At 44.7% G+C, this 19,101-nt stretch overlaps 1 protein-coding gene across 2 annotated transcripts in view; it reads right to left on the reverse strand.

Annotated features, from left to right (window-relative positions):
* The window catches only part of ACSL3 (acyl-CoA synthetase long chain family member 3), a 74,256-nt gene that overhangs the window by 13,242 nt on the left and 41,913 nt on the right, over positions 1–19,101 (reverse strand). For both annotated transcript variants that reach the window (XM_066598805.1, XM_066598811.1), the window contains exons 4-12: positions 17,574–17,683; positions 15,279–15,411; positions 13,301–13,451; positions 11,771–11,894; positions 9,123–9,194; positions 7,492–7,631; positions 6,493–6,665; positions 5,421–5,495; positions 3,050–3,241 (exon numbers count right to left, since the gene is read on the reverse strand). In XM_066598805.1, the coding sequence (XP_066454902.1) occupies positions 3,050–3,241; positions 5,421–5,495; positions 6,493–6,665; positions 7,492–7,631; positions 9,123–9,194; positions 11,771–11,894; positions 13,301–13,451; positions 15,279–15,411; positions 17,574–17,683 (1,170 nt within the window). The remainder of the gene's footprint in view (positions 1–3,049; positions 3,242–5,420; positions 5,496–6,492; positions 6,666–7,491; positions 7,632–9,122; positions 9,195–11,770; positions 11,895–13,300; positions 13,452–15,278; positions 15,412–17,573; positions 17,684–19,101) is intronic.

Below are 19,101 nucleotides of genomic sequence, written 5' to 3' on the forward strand. Positions count from 1 at the left end.
TGTATGGGCGCCCTCCCCAGTGGTCTTCAGGAACGGGTCAGTGTGTTCAATGGACAGCTCTGTTAGTAGCAACTGGTCAACGTATTACAGAGCAGCTACAATTAAGAGAGTGCTAAGAGGAGATTACAGGAAATCTACGATCGGCTTCTTTAGTAGTACACAGACTACTGGAATACTAGGAATTGTTAAAAGGCATTGGAAAGGAACTTTGGAAATTGGTACCTTAAAATGTTTCACCATATATTTCGTATTTATATATTTGGGTTTAACATTTCATGCTAAAAACAAGAGAGAATCACTGTATGGAATAAACATATTACACATCAGCTGCAATATCCAACCTTTAGTAGGCATTACAACTACCATCTATAGGCACTAGAGATGAGCGAGCATACTCGCTAAGGACAAGTACTCGATCGAGCATTGTCCTTGGCGAGTATCTCCCCGCTCGGAAGAAAAGGTTCGCCTGCTGGCACGGGTGACAGGTGAGTTGCGGGAGTGAGCAGGGGGGGGAGCAGGGGGAGAGAGAGATCTCCCCTCCGTTCCCCTCCCCGCCGCCGCTCCCCGCCCCCCATCGAATCTTTTCTTCCGAGCGGGCAGATACTCGCTAAGGACAATGCCCGCTCGAGTAATTGTCCTTAGCGAGCATGCTCGCTCATCTCATCTCTTATCATCTAATCAGGATGACCCCTTCTTATATTGAAGCCAGCCATGTATTTAATACATGGTCGCTAAGGGAAATCTGGGCAGCCAGCCATTGGAGTCAGAAATGGTCAAACATCAATACTCACCAATGTAACACACAGATTGGCAAACCCACCAGATTAGGAGCCATTGGTTTACCTAATGAAGGGGAATCCCTTATAGGAGCCATTGGTCTACTTAATGAAGGGGAATCCCTAATAGAGAACTCCCCTATATGATGTTCTTATAGTTCACATGATGAGAAGTTAGGGGAGCTGTATCTCATACTGACCTGTAGGTGTCCCCTGCTAAAGTCAGTGCGCACATAGCAGATTGACTCTATTCAGAAGGCTGTGCGCATGCACTCCCATTCATCTCTATGGCAGATGGTCTCTTTTCAGAAGGCTGCGCGCATGCACTCCCATTCATCTCTATGGCAGGTGCCTTCTGAATAGAGTCAATCTACAGCTCCCCGGACATCCAGTCATCTAAACTGTAAAGTACTATAAAACTTCCCTTTAATAACTAGTAGCAGGAGTAGAAGCAGAATAATGCAAACTGCAGTGATATAGTCTGTGCCTACTAGCCCTTTTCATAAAAGTTTAGCTACCTTCTAAATTTCAGTTCAATCCGCTTGCATTCAACTACTACTACTATAGAGGAATAATTATAGTTGAAGTATAAGGTTGGGATAACTGACAAACCAGACAAAAAATTCACAAACTATTTTACCAAAAAGCATGCATTTATAGCAAATGGTAGCCGGACTATTATGAAAAGGGTGTAGTATAATTCTCAGGTAGTGAAATGTGAATTATTTCATAGTAACTGGGATAGTGTTGATCTGCACCTCCCAAGCATCGGCCACTAGTCCAGTCTATAGTAATGAAGGCATAGCTTCTTATTTAGTATAGATGGGTTATGCATGGCCTAGGGAGAAGCCTGCAGAGAAACTGCACGCTAGCGCTCATCCTCCGCAGTCTGATGATATATAGGTACTGCAGTGTGCCATATACAGCCTTGTAAAATGCCTAAAGTGATCAGTACCGCTACTATGCTGCATTACTAAAATGTTATCAGCCATCAAAGAAAACACAGGCAATGCACAAGGATGATAATTTGCAACCATGTGACATCATTTAGTATATGCCCATTTACCAACTGGTGTCCCAACAGTGAAAAATATTGGATGGCTAGTAAAGTGCAAATTATTCCATTTATGGTACAAAACATCATCAGTAGGAAACGGTCTAAGATGGAGGTGAAAAAAAAGAATTTGGCAGCAGAAATCTTTTTTTTATGCTTTCACTGTCAAAAATCATAGAAAGTAAGAATCACCCAGTCCATATAGAGTCTAAGAAGAGATACTAAAACCAAGTACAGGAGCCACCTACACACGGGCCAGGGCGATATCTAGCTAAGAAACGCGGCCCAATCTTGTGCTCGCCAATGTAAGTTTTCACGCCGATGCGAGGAGTTTTACATGCAAAAAAATCTTGCATCACCTCTGTGAAGTAGTGATCCTTTGGCGCAGCTTTTAGGCGCCTTAGAGGATCGGCAAGGGTTTCCCACTGTTTTCAACGGGAAACCTTGCATTGCACTCGCGTGCACATTGCATGTCGTGGGAAGTGTTTTACTTAAAAACAATGGGCGATGCGTTCTAAGGAACGTGGAAGGGTAGACATGCCAAGATTTTTTTCTGCACGGTGATGTGGGAAAACATCGCTTGTGTATATGACTCCATTCACAAGAATGGGGTTCATATTCGCGCAAGTTTTGCGAGTCTCTGAGATTTTTCGCTTAGTATCCTGTCGCGTCCGAAATTTACACCGGACAACTATCGCTGGAAATCACTTGCTTAAGGCTGGCTTTACACAGGACAACTATCAGCCGAAAAACTGCTCTAACTAGTAAGTTAGAATGGCTTCATACGCCCCTGGGTTTCTGTGCTCTATATATCGGGAGGTCTCTCTTCCATCATCCTTTTTGCTATGCCTACCTAGAAGCACATGAGCTGCGAGGAATCTGCAGAGCAGACAGTTGAGGAAGTTCTGAAGACCCAAAATCTGTCTGCAGCATAGGAAGCAGGAAAGAGCTTTTGGAAGGTAGGCCGGATATAGGGTGCGTTCACACATCGCTGATTTGATGCAGATTTGTGTGGGGATCTGCAGCAGTTTTCACCCTGTCAATTGAAACCAAAGTGGTGAAATCTGCTGCGGATCTGCACCAAAATCCGCAACTGCATCTGCAGCAAATCAGCAATGCATCCTTAAGCAAAACTTTTAGTTGCATGTTAAAATAGCAGGTAGAATACAAATCCTTTCAAAATGTGACAAGAGTATTTTCCTTATGGGGTAATACTCACCAATTATTTTTAGGCAGCCATCACAGTGGAATTCTCCAATATCTCCAGTACAGAACCAGCGTTGGCCATTTTTATCCACTAAAAAGTCCTCCTTGGTCTTCTGCTCATTTTTGTAGTATCCCATAGTCACATTGGGGCCACCAATCAGAATCTCTCCCCTGGGATAAGGCTCGTCAGTGTTGAAGTAGCCACCTAAGTTAGGAGTTGAGTTACAGATTAGAAAGGCGAAGAAAGAAAAAACTAACTAGTGGTATGAATACATAGCAGATCACGTACACCGAAATTGTAGAAGTAGATGTGGACTGCACATCCACATATAATACGTCTCAGCAGTACTTCTAAACATAAACCTGAAGTTATAGGTTACTGTGACTTTGACTGTCCTGTCCTTTCCAAGTTGCAGGGTAGTCTTAGCACTACTTTGCTCTCAGGTATGTAACATGGCAGCACTTATATGGCGACAAGCAGGATCAGGCAAGCTGATGTTCCCATGAGATAAGCAGCTGCTAGGGACGATTAGTGGTAGATGATTTTCCCCATAGCCCTACTGAAATAAACGTGCACACAATGGCGAGATGTGCAAGCAGGTTTATGTGGAATAATATGGCCAATCTAACTATTTCCATCTGAGCTCCCACAATGCTCTGCTTCTTGGTAACAGGAGGCCTTCAGAATTCAAAAAGCGGTACATGAAAAACCAAATATCAACAAATTGCTCAGAATAATTATAGACCTCTCATGTAGTGAATGCTATGGTAATGCCATGCAATGGAAATACAAACCTGTGCACGGTAGGATGGCTTCGCTACAGTATTTCTTTTGCCTTTTCTAATTTAAGGTATTTACATTTTGACAAATACATTTAATGAACATTTTATGTAGACGTTCGCTGTGAAATGTAAACATGTTCAAAAGTTGAGATTTCCTTCGTTCTAAAGTAAAACTCCATCATAGATGACAGCTGCTGATAGAAACCACAGGCCAGCTTACATTTTTACATGGCAGGGATGAAATGAAGGCATCTCATTGGCTACAGAGGGCACAAGACCCATTATCTTCCTCTGTTGCCCAGCTGTAAAAGTATACCCCGTGTTGGGGAAAAAAAAAAAAATCGTTCCACTAGAACTTGTCAAAATCAAACTTTAAAAAAAACTCCTGTGTGATTGTAAATATAAGTGATTACAATATCAGAGCAAAAGGATAATTTACTGAGGAAAACTGACCACTTGAAGGGAGGCTCTAGTACCCTGCTCTACCACCTCTAGCTTGGATACAAGATGTGATATGTGTGGGCATGGAGGCTCTACTACCCTGTTGTACCACCTCTAGCTTGGATACAAGATGTGATATGTGCAGGCATGGAGGCTCTAGTACCCTGTTGTACCGCCTCTAGCTTAGATACAAGATGTGATATGTGCAGGCATGGAGGCTCTAGTACCCTGTTGTACCGCCTCTGAGACGGTGGGCTGGATTCGGCCTGTGGGCCTTGTGTTTGACATTTGTGCTCTAGATCACGTAAACCCCTAGGCTGTGAATGTTGGCATCCCAGAAGGTCCCACACATTTTATAGGTAATAAATCTGAAGACTGGGCACTCCACAGAAGCGTGGCAATGTAGTGAAGACATTCCCGTAACCCTCTTGCTGTGTACAGCCAAGCATTATCCTGCCGGAAAATGCCTCTTGGAAGCCGCCATGAGAGGAACACATGTAGCTACAGGATGTCCTGAACATATCACTGAGCTGTCATTGTCCCTCATTCCGCTACTAGGGGTGACCAACTGTCATATGAGATGGCCTCCCAGTCCATCACACCAGCAGTGGGGGCAGTGTGCCACTCCACAGCAAAGGTAGGACTGAGGCATTCACCCTGAGGTTGTCAGTGCCCAAACTGAACCTGGATTTGTCGCTGAAGACAACTTGGCTCCACTGCAAACGGAGGCGATGTTGGGTGCCAAAGGCAGTACACGTAATGGGCGCCATGAGCCCAAATGCCTTCAGGCAAGCACCTTGAAATTGTTCTGAGAAACACAGGGGCCTGTAACGATGGAGCCAGCTGTCTTAAACAGTTGGAGGTGCTTGTCGGATGATCCTCTCTACTAGTGGTCCTTCGAGGTTGTCCTGAACCTAGTTGTCTTGTGTGCATTCCCTCACACATCCACTGGTCCCAACACCTCCTAGCAGTCTGCTCAGAACAACCCAAGTGGCGGCAATTCGTCAATACGACCATACAGCTTCTTGCATTCTAACAATTCACCCCTTTCAGACTTTAATTAAAACCATTTCCATTCTTCCAGCAGGAAAAAAAATTACATTAATTGAGGTCATTTTCTCTTCTACAAATTTCTACTAATACAATTCTATGCGGCTTACCTTCTTGCCAGTTCTTAAGTTTTATCTCACAACAGACCAAAGGTGCTCCAACTCTGCCCGTACTGTAGTCGCACACTGAAAAACAAGCAATGCTTAAGTTGCTCATAGAACGAATACCTTTTTTGTACCATACATCCAAAATGAGCCCCAACAAATTAGAACATCAAACCACAATTGTAGGGGGTTTCCAGCTCTGCAAAATTGATGACCTATCCACAGAATAAGTCATTAATAGCTAATCAACAGAGGTCTGACACCCAGGAACCCAACCAAATAGCTGTTTACCAGGTAGCTATCACCCTGTATAGAGCAGGAAGCAGATAGCTCCGAACGTTGTGCAATGGACTGGTGTGGTATTGCAGGCACATCTGCCATTGAAGTGAGTAGGAGCTGTGCCTGCAATACCACACTGGGCTATTGCACAATGTAGTACACTATCTGCCTCCCGCTCCATACAGAGGGACAGCTGGGCTGGGCTCTTGTGTGGCGGACTCCTGTGATCCGCTATTAATGACCTATCCCGTGTGCTTCGCAGAGCTGTAAAACCCTTTCAAATTGCTAAATATGCTTTCCTTCTGTTAATCTGATGATAGGATGGCACACGGCTGGGGCTGATGGTGATCTCTTGCAAAGTGTGGGGAACCTGGGAGCAAAGATTCACGTAGCCTGCAGCGTCAATACAGGGAAAAAAACATAGCAAACTAATGGGCTGTTGTGTAACGCACTGATGCGCGGTGTCTTCCAAGATCCTCGTTATTAATTCTGAATTAGCTAGTACGGTAGTGTAATGTAAATTGGTTTTCTAAAGGAAATAAGCCCCTGATTAATTTTAAAAATAGGGCATTTGGATTTATAATAAATCTACCCATCAGCTGGATGCTACTTTTGTCTCATCACTGATTCACATACTAATCTACAACAGGTTTATCGCGGACTGTATCAGCTACTTTACTAATTCAACCGAGTTACTCTCCTATGCAACAACATATTACAGGGAATGCCTTCTAGCTAGAAGTAGAATCCTTTCAGGCTGTAGACATAAACCAGTACTATAGGACTGGTCCGCACTCACTTTCTGTGATCGTGCCAGCACCACATGTTTCCGTAAGGCCGTAGCCTTGGCCAACAGGACAGCAGAAGCAGATATTCATAAAGCGTTGGGTGGCAGCTGATAGAGGCGCTCCGCCGGAAAGCAGGACTCTCAACTTTCCCCCTAGTAACTTTCTAACTTTCCGAAACACAATCCTGTAAAGAGAAGGAATTTGCAGACTGTTAACAGAAGAGGAGAACTCAATGGCTTCTTTATTTTAGGTGAAAACACTATAAATGTACCAACTGCCCTGTACAAGTACTAAACTACACAAAGTACTAAAAGACTACTTGTAGTTGGCTCAGAATTCCTGATTACTATATTTGTTTCATAAGAGGCAGGTTTAAGGGAACCCGTCACCAGCTTCATGCTGCCCGAACTATGAACAGCATGATCCAGGTATGGAATGTGTACGCATGCAAGGGTTATTCTGAAACACTGAAATGGAGCTCTCGAGTCAAAAAGGCAGGCTGCACCGACTTCTCCCTGCCCTGATCATTTAGATTGACAGCCCTCTCCCTGCCTTTGTATAGGGAGAGAGCTGTCAGTCACTATGCTGTGGGCAGGGACAAGCTGATGCGGCCGCCTCTGACTCGAGAGCTCCGTTCCAAGTCAAACTTTAAAGCGTGTTTATTTTGAAGCCTTCCAGAACACCATGTACGTTCGAGCAGCACGGACCTGGGGACAGGTTCCCTTTAAAAAGGTATATACATCACGCAGTACTGGAATTGTCTAACATGTACTTATGCAGAGCAATGACACAACATAGGATTTAGCAGATCCCAATGCTATTTAACAGCCTATTATGAGAATAACCAGAGACAGCCAAGTGAGACATGTGGTTTCCTCAAGGCATGAGTCAGATATCAGCAGCTTAAGTATAAATCTTTTCACATTCTTTGCCATTTCCACATGGATTCCACGAGAACATGAGGAATGGGGAGCAGTGTAAAAGGAATGGCAACACCAGCCGAGTATTACCTGTCACACACCGGTGTGCTGTAACCTCTCGAGATCTGCTTCATCTTGTAGTTGTAGGCCAGGGAGAAGAGACCTTTCTGAACAGGACTCATAGAGGCTACTTTACTCATGACGTTCTTATAAATGCGGTCCATAATTTCCTAGAAAGACAATGTATTATTCAGGTACATCGAAACCATTTAGAATTGTAAGGCTGCATTCACACAGGGCGGATTTGCCGCGGTTCTGCCGCAGCAGATCCGCCTGCGGCCGCTAATCTCGGGATTAGCCAGCCATGTGGACGAGGTTTCTCAGAAACCTCGTCCACACGGGACGGCTAATCCGCAGCGGTAAATCCGGCCACGGTTTCCAAAGATTGAGCATGTCTGTTTACTTTTGTTTTGTTTTTTATTTACGTCACGGCCGCGCTCTCCTCTATGGGAGAGCCGGCCGCAACGGAAAAGCATGCGGCCGGGCTGCTTCAAAGCTGCGGCGGCTTAAACCGCGGTGGTTCTCCCGTCGGAAATCTCACGGTTTTTGCTGCGGCCAAACTGCGAGATTTCCGACGGGAATCCACCCTGTGTGAACCCTGCCTTAAATTACCAGTTCAAGTAAAGAGCAAAACATGAAAAACACATATAAAAACAAACAAAAGTAGTAACTAGTAATGAGGGATAATTGTCCAACCCCTATAATATTTGTTACTTTTAGGTTTTCTTGTAAATAAGAACATACAGCAGCTATCTTAGAACTGTGACCATCTTACAATCCCCCGCCGCCTCTTTTTCTTCACTAAGGTCTGTCTAAGGCTCTCTTCACATCCGTGTTGGAGGCTCCAGTACGAAAGCCTGGATGAAATGACACAATGCTGAACTATTTAGTTTTGCCAACAGTGCCCATTGGGCACCCTCTTTGTCTGTGAAGTGCCAGGTCCACCGCTTCCATCATTTTCGTCAGTCAATGAATAACGCGAGTACGAACCAGCCTTGGGCCACAATCAGACGTCACGGGAATTTAGCTGGAGATTAGGCATCAGATTTATATGAAAGGGTAAGTGGAATTATGCCATGGATTTGCCACAGAATCCATGCGGATTCCCCACCAAATTCGCATTGTATCTGAATCTGTGCCATATCGTCTATACAGAGTGGATTTTTTTTCGGCAGGCAGATCTCAAGTTTCTGAACACTTGAGATCTGCTGAGAGGGGGAAAAAAAAAAAAAAGATTTTAAAAACCACAAATATTCTCACAGAGAAGCAATAAAAAAATACATAGTTCAGAAACTGAGCAGATGTTCTAGGATGAGAGGACTGAATACCGCTGTGTCACTTAGAACTGCCAGAATTCTGGTTGGGGAAGCTTCGTGGTAACAGCGAATAACGCTTCGTTCTGTTTTCCAGGTGACGATACAACCTGCATGTTCTAATAAACTCTCCCACTATGTGACGTGGAAAGGGTCATGTGAATCCGATGCTCTCGCTCCAGTTCCATCACTCATCTCAGAAACTCGCGGAAAATCTAAGTAAATATTTGTACCTGGACGTCTTCACAGCACGTCCTGCAGCTCTGAGTCAGTCAGCCGAACGTCAGGGCAGACGCTTTATTACGGTAAGGAGTACAAAAGGGGACAATTTTTTTTCAAATCACTTACAGGGACAGCGGCCATTAGAGTTGGCTGAAGTTCAGATGCATCACCCTTGCTTCCTTTCTTGATTTTGGTGGACTGCAGGATATAAAAAGTTTATTTTTTCTCTTTACAAGTTACAGTATTACAAAATCAGATGTACATACAAGGCTAACTGGAGGCGAGGATGAAGAAAATATACACAATGTAGTACAAGGTTTACGATTATGAACGCCATGCAGACTGCTTATGTCACGACATCCCTCCTCCATTACTAGCAAATATACAGCAATCCATATTATGTGCAACAGCAGATTCCCAGATTATTGTTCTTCTGTGAAAGTTAAAAAGTATACAACAACATAGAAGGGGGTTCTTTACTGTAAGAGCAGTGAGACTGTGGAACTCTCTGCCTGAGGATGAGGTGATGGCGAACTTGTTAAAAGAGTTCAAGTGAGGCCTGGTTGCCTTTCTTGAGTGATACAATATTATTTGTTATAGTCCCTAATAACTAATACATCCGAGGGAGAGACCTGGCATTGTAGCCAATCTGGGTTGCGATTAGTCGAGAGGCCCTGCCTCTGTGTCTCTTCTCCAATTTCGGACAACTTTTTAACCCTTTATTATTCTACTGACATAGCTGATGGAGGAATTGTTTTTTGTGGGTTGAATTGTATTTTTCATTGGTACTATTTAATGTACGGTAAAACTTTAAAAAAAAATTTTTTAGTGGGGGGTGGATGGGGTTTGCCGAGACCCCCAAACGATCAAGGCATTTAGAGGGTTAACAGCTGCAATCAGTGCCAGTGCTGATCGCAGCTGTTGCAGGCGGGTGTCTATCACAGACAGCCGGCACCCACCTTGCATGGAGTGAGATCGGCTAGAGATCCTGTTCCATATAAACTCGGCACACCCAGGAAGTAACTATATTTTTTCTGAAATGCCACAATTTTTCAGAATAAAGCATACATCCCTATAATGTGGGTGCCTGTCCTGACTTCATACGGTCTGTGGCTTGGGCAGCACGAATACAGTAACAGGTTCCTTTCAAAGGGTTCTAAAACATTAAAGAGTAACTGCAATAAAAAAAAATTTAAAAAAATTTGGACATGTTAGGTAAATAGGCAGCAGCTGATCGCACTTGGCCATTGCTATGGCATCCACAGAGATGGCAAAATTCAATAGTGGTTGAAAGTCCAGTTCTCAAAGCTGACTAGATTTTATGTAATCAGGTGCGATGGGAATTGCAATAAGCTTAGCTTTGAATGCTACTTGCCGAACAAGTGAAGCTTTTGTCTTTGGGGACTTGTTACACACGATTTCCTGAATCACACCATATGCTCACAGTTTAAATTATGGACTTTGATTGTTTTGAGTCATTTACTCTTGAGGTGTCCCTTACGACTGGTGTGGTATATTTATTGTTTCAATCGTGGGCCCCATGGCAAATCTATTTACTATTCAATATCTTTTCTCAGCAGTTGCTTTAGGTTTTTTTCATGATTTTTATTAAATATTGATGTTTTAGTGACCATTATTCCCATTGCATTACATTTCATACAACTCAGTCAGCTTTGAGAGACTGTCTTTTGTTCTGTATTGCAAGTTTATCTCTTTGCCCCTTGGCATAGACCATTACTTAAAACACACGTGTCAAACACAAGGCCCACCACCTCATTTTATGTGGCCCGCCGGCCGTGCAACAATCAAATAGGCAGTCCACTCACACAGCCTGCAGCTCCGGTCTGGTGGCGGTGCAGAGTCTGTGATCACTGACCTCTTCCCTGCCGTGTCTGTATGTGCCATCCTATATGCTGCACGGATGCAGAGGGGAGAGGCCAGCGGTTACAGGCTCAGGATCGGCTGTTGCCAGACCAGAGCTACAGGCTGGGGGAGTGGAATGTCTGTAGGAATGCTGGTCTACCAGGGACCTATTACTACTGAGGCTGATGTGGGGGTCACTATTACTACTTGGGCCACAATTACTACTGGTACTACTGTGGCGGTAACTTATTACTGGGGCCACTAGGAGGGTCACTGTTACTACTGGGGCCACTATTACCAGTGGGGCAACTATGAAGGTCACTATCACTACTGAGACCCCAGTGGGGGACCCTATCACTACTGGGGCCACTATGGGGGTCACTCTTGTTATTGGAGCCACTCTGATTACTGGAGTCGCTTACTACTGGAGCTACTTTGGGGGACATTATTATTACTGGGGTCACTATGGGGGACATTATCGCTACTGGATCCACTATAGGAGTCATTATTACTGGGGACACTATGGGGGGGGTCACTCTTATTACTGGAGTAACTTACTACTGGGGCCACTATTATGACTGGGGTCACTATGGAGGTCACTGTTACTACTGGGGTCACTATTACTACTGCGGCCCCTATGGGGATCACTATTACTACTGCGGCCCCTATGGGGATCACTAATACTATACTGTCTTACAATTTCAAATCGCCCCCTTGAAGGCACCCATAAGGCTGACGTGGCCCTCGGTGAAAATGAGTTTGATGCTCCTGGCTTAAGAGTTCGGATGCTGAAATCCCCAATCGGTTGACTGCTGGGACAAATTGCTACAGAGAAGGGGGTGTCCCAGTTTAAGTTTAGCAGCTCTTTACATAATGATTAATGAACCCCAAATCAGTCCCACACTACTCACCTGATCTGAGAGAGTCTGTGGTGAAGAATAGCCAACACGGCAACCACGTGACAAACAAACCAACTCCGCACTTAGCTCCAACACATGAGCCAAAGGCAAGTAGCCAATATATGTATCAGTCTCTCTGCAAAATAGGGTATTGGATTCAATATACAAGTACAAAAATTTCTAAAAACTTTACTAATTAAAAGCCTCCCACATAGATCGGACACAAAATGCTGGACAAAATAGCTGCTATTTTATCAGGGAAAATGTGGGAGGGCAAGACTGAAGCTGGTTATCGTCAATGGGGTCCGTCTGGCACAGGTACCTTCCACCATAAGACGGACCTGGCTTTCTGTTTTCCTGCTCTCGTGACAAAAGAGGAAACTGGAAAGCTGAATGCAGATGTGAACTCGTCCTAAATACAATCTTAAGGGCTCGTGTCCACGGGCGTATGCGTAAAACGCTGCGTATCAAAGCCTGCGTATTCCTTGCGTATATCCCTGCTTCTGAGTGTGTGCGCATTTTTTCTTGCGCGGGTATGACTGCATATGTAACCGCTTTTCTATACCCACGTGAAAAAAAAACCACAGGCTGGGATATAAGCATATACAGTTACTTAAACAGCATTTTGCTAGGCAAGAAGCGTTTCACACGCAAGGCTTACGCAATGGGTTACATAAGCTCTGCTTATGCACACGTATCCATAGACTTCAATGGGGGCTGTACGCGTATCGACATGCAGTGTCCACACGCTGGTGTGCATGGAATAATGAAAGTCCATTGACTTTCACTGTCTCCAATCACCATGTAACACACGCGTAATACGCGGTGAAAAAACACCCGTGAATGTTAGTGGCCAGTACACTGCCACAAGTCTCATCAGGAACACTAAGGCTCTTCTCACACCGCAGTACTGACCTCCATTAAATATATGCTATTGGAAAAGCTCCTGACATATACATGTAACAGAGACTGTGATGGATGCCTAATGATGGCATTAGTCAACCATAGGCTAGAACGGTACACAGGTTTATTATTACCACGTCAGTGCAGCAAGCCCCGAAGATTCTCCTAAGGTAATTTGAAGTGGCAAATGTGTACAGTGGTACCATAACTGTGTGTCCTGGCCAGCATTTCAGCACTAGAGCTGTCCACGGAAATCTTCCAGGGTTTAACTGCATGGTCAGTGCAGCAAGCCCCAGGGAGATTTTCCGGGCGTGCCACTAAAGGGGTTAAAGGAGAAGTCATGAAAAGCTAATCGAGAACATCTGGATGTATGCATCACAGATGCCTTGTGAGGGCTCCATAGGGTGGTACCCGTTAGGGTTTATAAGTATTTTTACAAAATTGTGTGTGATGAGAGTAGCAGTCTGTTGCATTACAAAACGGCCTCTGCCTAGTGAACGGGGTCCTATGGAGTAAGGTTGATGCATGTGCCAATGGCTGTTTCGATGCAAACATTGAGAAGGTCTTAAAATGCAATGTGAAAGTAGTCCAGGTCCATTTAACATGCAATATACAAGTGTTACCAGCCTCAAAACGCACCCTAGATTTGGTATCCTCTGCGCCATCCCAGTTATGCCAGCTATTATGTTACTGTGGGAGATCATCACTCCTTTGGGTAGTCCGGTGGATCCGCTCGTGTACATGATGACTGCAATGTCATGCGGTAGAGGCGACGGTTGTGGCTTGGTCGCTGTGGAACAATACTGTACATTGTCACTTATGAAAACATCATAACATCGCTCCGGTCTGGAGTGTTTATATACTAAACTCTACTGAAAATATCCTTAGGGTCTAGGTCTGAAGCAACAGATACAATTGTGAAAGATCATACAGATACCATCCCCCCTGCTCAGAGCGCACTGTCGTAAAAATAATAATGCGACGTGCGGCACAACTATTTCTAATGTAATCATATATGAAGAGACTCACAACTTTCTATATCATGTCTGGGTGACTTATGAAAAGTATAGGAGGAGTTCTTCATAGTTGGCCCAAGGAGTTCCCTTGACCCAACTGAAAACCCAAAGTGAATGCGACAGTGAACAGGTCAGAATTGGGAGAAGAAGGGGTTGGCTAAATGAGCGTTTGGCAAACAGCTATTTAGTCTAAAGGGCCACCATACACATAGGGTTTAGACATCTGAACCCATCGATTTCAACAGGGGTCTCTAATGACTTTCTAATGTGTTTGGGAAGGAAGGGGCGGTTCAATTTTCCCAGATGATACCTGGGGAGAGAACGTTCAGGAGGTGAAATTCAATACCCAATTCTTTGGTACCCGAGAGATAAGCCAACGCCAAAACAGTTAAGGCCCTTTTACATGCAACCATTCGAGTCAATATGCACAACGGCAGCCAACAAAAGAGCAAATACTTGTTTGTTGGGTGAAAGGATCTATTAATGTCGGTGTAAACTCAGATTCCAGTGTAGTTAGCTTCAAAAGGTCCTTACGGCCATCAGATAATAACAGGAACACAGAAGTTGATTGGTTGGGCCCCCCAACAAGAATAATATTAGCTATGTATGGAAAACAGAGACCAAGAGAAAAAGGTGGTCACTGGTGAAATAGTTTCCCTAATTAACAAAATAACATCCAAGGAGTCAAAACAGAGTTTTGGGGGTTTTTCATCTATCCCGTTGAGCCACTATTTTGTGATCTCCTCCTGCATGTATGACTTCATGTGGGTCATTCCAGGAATAAGACTCATGTAGTAATAGGCACTGCTGATTATTACAGCGTCTACATTACAGACCGAAAATAAGAGGAATAATTCACACACATCTATACGGACAGAAAATTGCGCTAAAAAAATAAAGTCCCAGAACAAGACAAGATTCCAGCATCATAAAAGGAGAATCATGTTCGTGCGCATTACTCATGTACAGCCTGAATTCTGGCCTACTTGTCCATCATTACAAGGGTCATTGGCTGTAGAGGACGGGAGCGATGAGTAAGATCACAGCGCAGCATCCAAAACCTGCAGCGCACCCAGTCAGCCTGTCCTGGAAGCGTGTCCGCCACCAGTTGGTGCTGGGAACGAGAGACCATAAAATACCCAGTCGTGTATATGTGATGTGTACCAGATGTTTGAGTCCTGAGACGGCAGCATCTGTTCACATGGAAAGAGAAGCCATTATATAGTGGGGGATGGGTGGGACGTACCCAGTTAATCATACAAATTGGTGGACTCTTGATTTCCTGCTGTGTGTGAAAAGAAGTCTGGCGCTGGGATGTCCCAATGTTTACAACTTATTGACAGACAACAGACAGACGACTGTGGGCGACGGAGACCGAAGAGGGACATACTTAGAGGCATTTGGATGGGGGGGGGGGGGGGGGGATAAAAGTTTGGAGCCTAGCTCTAATTAACTTTACTGTTCTTCCACGCTGTTGATCTGCTGCTTTATTTTGCATCTATGTGACTATAGTGCCATGCGATTAAATGGAACAGGGTCAGCTTCACATCTTATATATGCTGATACAGGTTAAAATGGGCACCTTGATATTGCCTACTTACCCTGCTTGGCTCCCAAATCCTGGACTGCAGGCATACTGTGCACGGTGATGTTGTTGGGGTACGCCGTCTGTTGGCTGCTGTTGCCATCCACCAGGATAATATGCCGTAACAAGGGGACCTGAGGAAGGATGCTCTACAAAAAACCACACATAATTGCATTAGTGATCACGGACAATACATTAGCAATCCCATGAAGTTTGCTGCACAGTAGTCAGACTCCTATATGGTTACCTCTACAAGCGCTGCGCTCCGTGGCTCTCCGGTGGACAATGAGCAGATCAAAAAGACCGTCGCCACAAGATAACATATAAAGATGAAATCAGAAATGAAACTAAATATAGGATCCTTACAAGGGGTTGTGAAAGTTATAAAGTTATCCACAGTGGTCGGACCCCCACCGATCTGGGCATCTGGTCAGAGTGTAGCAGAAGCCTAAAATGACAACTGGGTTTACCATTGCTTTTTTAAAAAAGGCTGTGTTCCCGCAGAGCACTGATTGGACAGTACTAGACTGCGTAGGAAGACGCCCTATCAACAAGGGGAATGATAACACCCAGGTGTCAATTTATGCATACATTTCCAGGAAGAATGACAGAGGGACAGCGCAATACAGAGTTCAATTGAAGGACGCTGCAGAAATCTTATTTAGTAGGGAAAGTATGTATGTATTAAAGCAGACATGTCAGGAGGCAATTTTACTCAAGTGGAAAGACGACTTCAAGCCTTCTGACATAAAACACAGGGCTCGCTCACAAGGGTGGACGTAGCCCACATATTACGTGTGAAATATGCGGTGCTAAAAGCCCATTCATTTCTATTGGGTCACTCATACCTGCATAATACGTGTGTGATAACATAATATAGGCTATGAGGATTTAACATACTCAGCAAATATGGATGTTACATCCTGCGTAATACGGGGCCACATACGCCCGTGTGAGCCCTTATCTAGCTGTTCTTACACCGGTTCTGCTGTTTACACTGGGCAGCTGCCAACATATACATCCAATATACAAAGCCGGAGGCTGAGAGCATCCTGGCAGGCAGACGCATCAGTGAAGATAGGATTTGTATATATGGGCTGCCAGAACTGGCAAGCGTTCAGCTGAAAAGGCCAAGGATACACAAAGCAGCACCTCCAGGTCTGGGCGCTCGGCATACAGAGAGCACTTCTGTTTACTTCCAGCACAGTACTCAGCGCTTACTAAATATGGGGAATTAAAGACCATTTTCAGAACAAAAAATTATTACACCAGCAATATCCAACAAGAAATCCGCAGCTACTGAGCATTTTATTTGGGTGCCGCCAATCAAGCCTCTTACTTGTACAAAGGACTTATTAGGTCAGACTCACAAGAACGGGTCGGATTCTGCATATGGATGACCTGCAGTCATTCACAGAAAGCCATTGTGAATGATCGTGGATGAGAGCGTTTATCCGTGCCGATGTACGTGTATGCACAGTGTATCATCCGTGCGGAATAAAGATCTCTCCTCCCCTCCAGACGGCATTGCGGCTTTTCTATCTGTTTTCCTCTGAAATTGCGAGCGTTTCCATGTTAATTCCATACAGGTGCCGGTACACTCACATCCACTGACTTCAATGGGAGCAGACTGCGATTTTTATTTAGTGCAAAATATGCAATTCGTATCCACGAGTGTGAACGGAAAAAAAAAAAAAAAAAAAGGAAAATGCATGCTGCCGTTTTACCACAGATCTTCTACACGGACGGCGATGGCAGATTCCGCAATTAAAATCCGCCCGCCTGAGCCCAGCCTATCTAAAAGAGCAATAGAAAAAGGACAATGCATACGGAACGATCCGTTAGGCATAGATGCCCGACAGCTCGCCCCAGTGATGATCATTCCTGCGCTTTTACACAGGAACGAACATCGCTGAGTGAATGGGCCAGGGATTGTTCCGACTCACCCGCCTCCATTCACCGTAATCAGGCAGTCGTTCCTAAGTGAACGACTACCTGTTTATACGGAATGATATGTCGTTCAGTCGGTTCAGGCTTTACACTGAGCCATAATTGTTCAGATTCTTTCCGGAAGCTGAATTATAAACGTTCCGTAGGTCCCTACATTCTTGTGAGCCTCTGATGGTGTTACAACATGTCAGGAGATCACTAAAAACCAAAAGGTTTACTTTGTTGGCCACAAGACATTGGGCTTCACTTATCACAGGGTGAGAAATGTCCGGCTGTGGTGAGTGCCGACCGGCAACAGAGGTGAACACAACCCAACTGGCATCGTAAGTGGCACAACAACCACATTTAACAAAGTGATTACCTTCAATTTGTTCTGCAGGAGTTCCTTGCTGGTAATGATGTGGGTGACTTCAGTTTCATTAAGCCCATGAGCGATTGCCGGACCACCAAGCGTTGCATATAACGTGACAACTGAAAATAAACACAAAACATTGACATTTTGTCTAAATAGCAACAAATCTCATACGCATTGCTGGCACGTGAAATTAATAGAATACTCTGTTTCAGACCCATCAAAACTCATGGTACAACCTTTATGTTACACGTAGGTGGCCAAGACCAGACTGACCCACCACCACAGTATTCTCTGATGGTCCCAGGCTCAGACTCAACGGGTCTGCAAAAGACAACCCCCACTTGGAGTCGACTTTGGAGTCAATCACTTGCCTTTGGAGTCATTATTAGGTCTAGCTGATATGTCCGGTATGAACATGGCTAGGTTTTATATAGAACACCCCAGGGTTATTTTCTCTGATATGCTCAAGGAACTCTGGTCTACTGCTGGGAAGTGACAAATTAAAGGGGTTGTCTGGGACTTTTACCATTGATGATCTATCATTAGGACAGGTCATCAATAGTCGATCGGCAGGCCATTTGTAAGTACAGATAATGCTGGAAGCAGACAGTGCCATCTGTATTGCAGTGGCTGGTTTGATACTGCAAGCCCTATTTGGTACGGCACTGAATTCAATGGGAGGTGTACCTGCAGTAGCAAACCAGGCTGCTACAATACAGGCAGCGCTATCTGCTTCCAGCACTGCCCACACTAACAGCGGGCATGATGATCAGCTGATTAGTGTGGATCCCAAGCAGAAGACCTCCTCATTGATGACCTATCACGAGACTAGGTCATCGACAGTAAAAGTCCCGGACAACCCTTCTAATACAGAAACCTGTAGGTTTACATTGCTTGTGTGATTCTGCTCATCCAGGAGGTAAACTCTTACTCCTTTCAGTTGGTGCTACTATTAACCGGATGCAGTGGTTTGGGCAAAACTTTGTAGGTCTTAAGAAAGTGTTGATTTATTGAGTTGGCATAGGTCAAGCTTACTTTCATCTGCGAAGGGTAAAATCAAACGGTAAAATGCAAAAAAAGTTACACGGTTGACTAGAACGGTTCACAATTCTCGTGCTTAACAAGTTTTCAAACCCATCAAGTCCATTGAACGTGTTCTATTTTAACCTTCCCTTGTAAAACCTTGGGAATGGGGGCGTCAGGCCATGGTCTTAGCACTGTGCTGGAACATATTTAAGCTAATGCGGACCAGCTGCTTGTATTTTGAAGCATGGAGGAAAAGCTGAAGGCCGTCTATGCGCCCTTTCACCAATTGAATGCAGAGCTGTTCCGAGTCTGTTCTTTCTCCCCCACAGAGAGGAAGACACAAGGGGACGCCAGCTGCACTCCTGCCTGGGAGCTACAGATTGCTGTGGGAGAGAACTAAGCAGCACAAGTACACACAGTCCTCGTCCCGGAGTAGACACAGCAGACCGGCCTCCTACAGGTAGTCAATGGGAAAAATGCACAAGCCATGGCCAGGACATCTGCCTGT

Source organism: Eleutherodactylus coqui, chromosome 1, assembly GCF_035609145.1.
Source record: "Eleutherodactylus coqui strain aEleCoq1 chromosome 1, aEleCoq1.hap1, whole genome shotgun sequence".
Classification (NCBI taxonomy): Eukaryota; Metazoa; Chordata; class Amphibia; order Anura; family Eleutherodactylidae; genus Eleutherodactylus; species Eleutherodactylus coqui.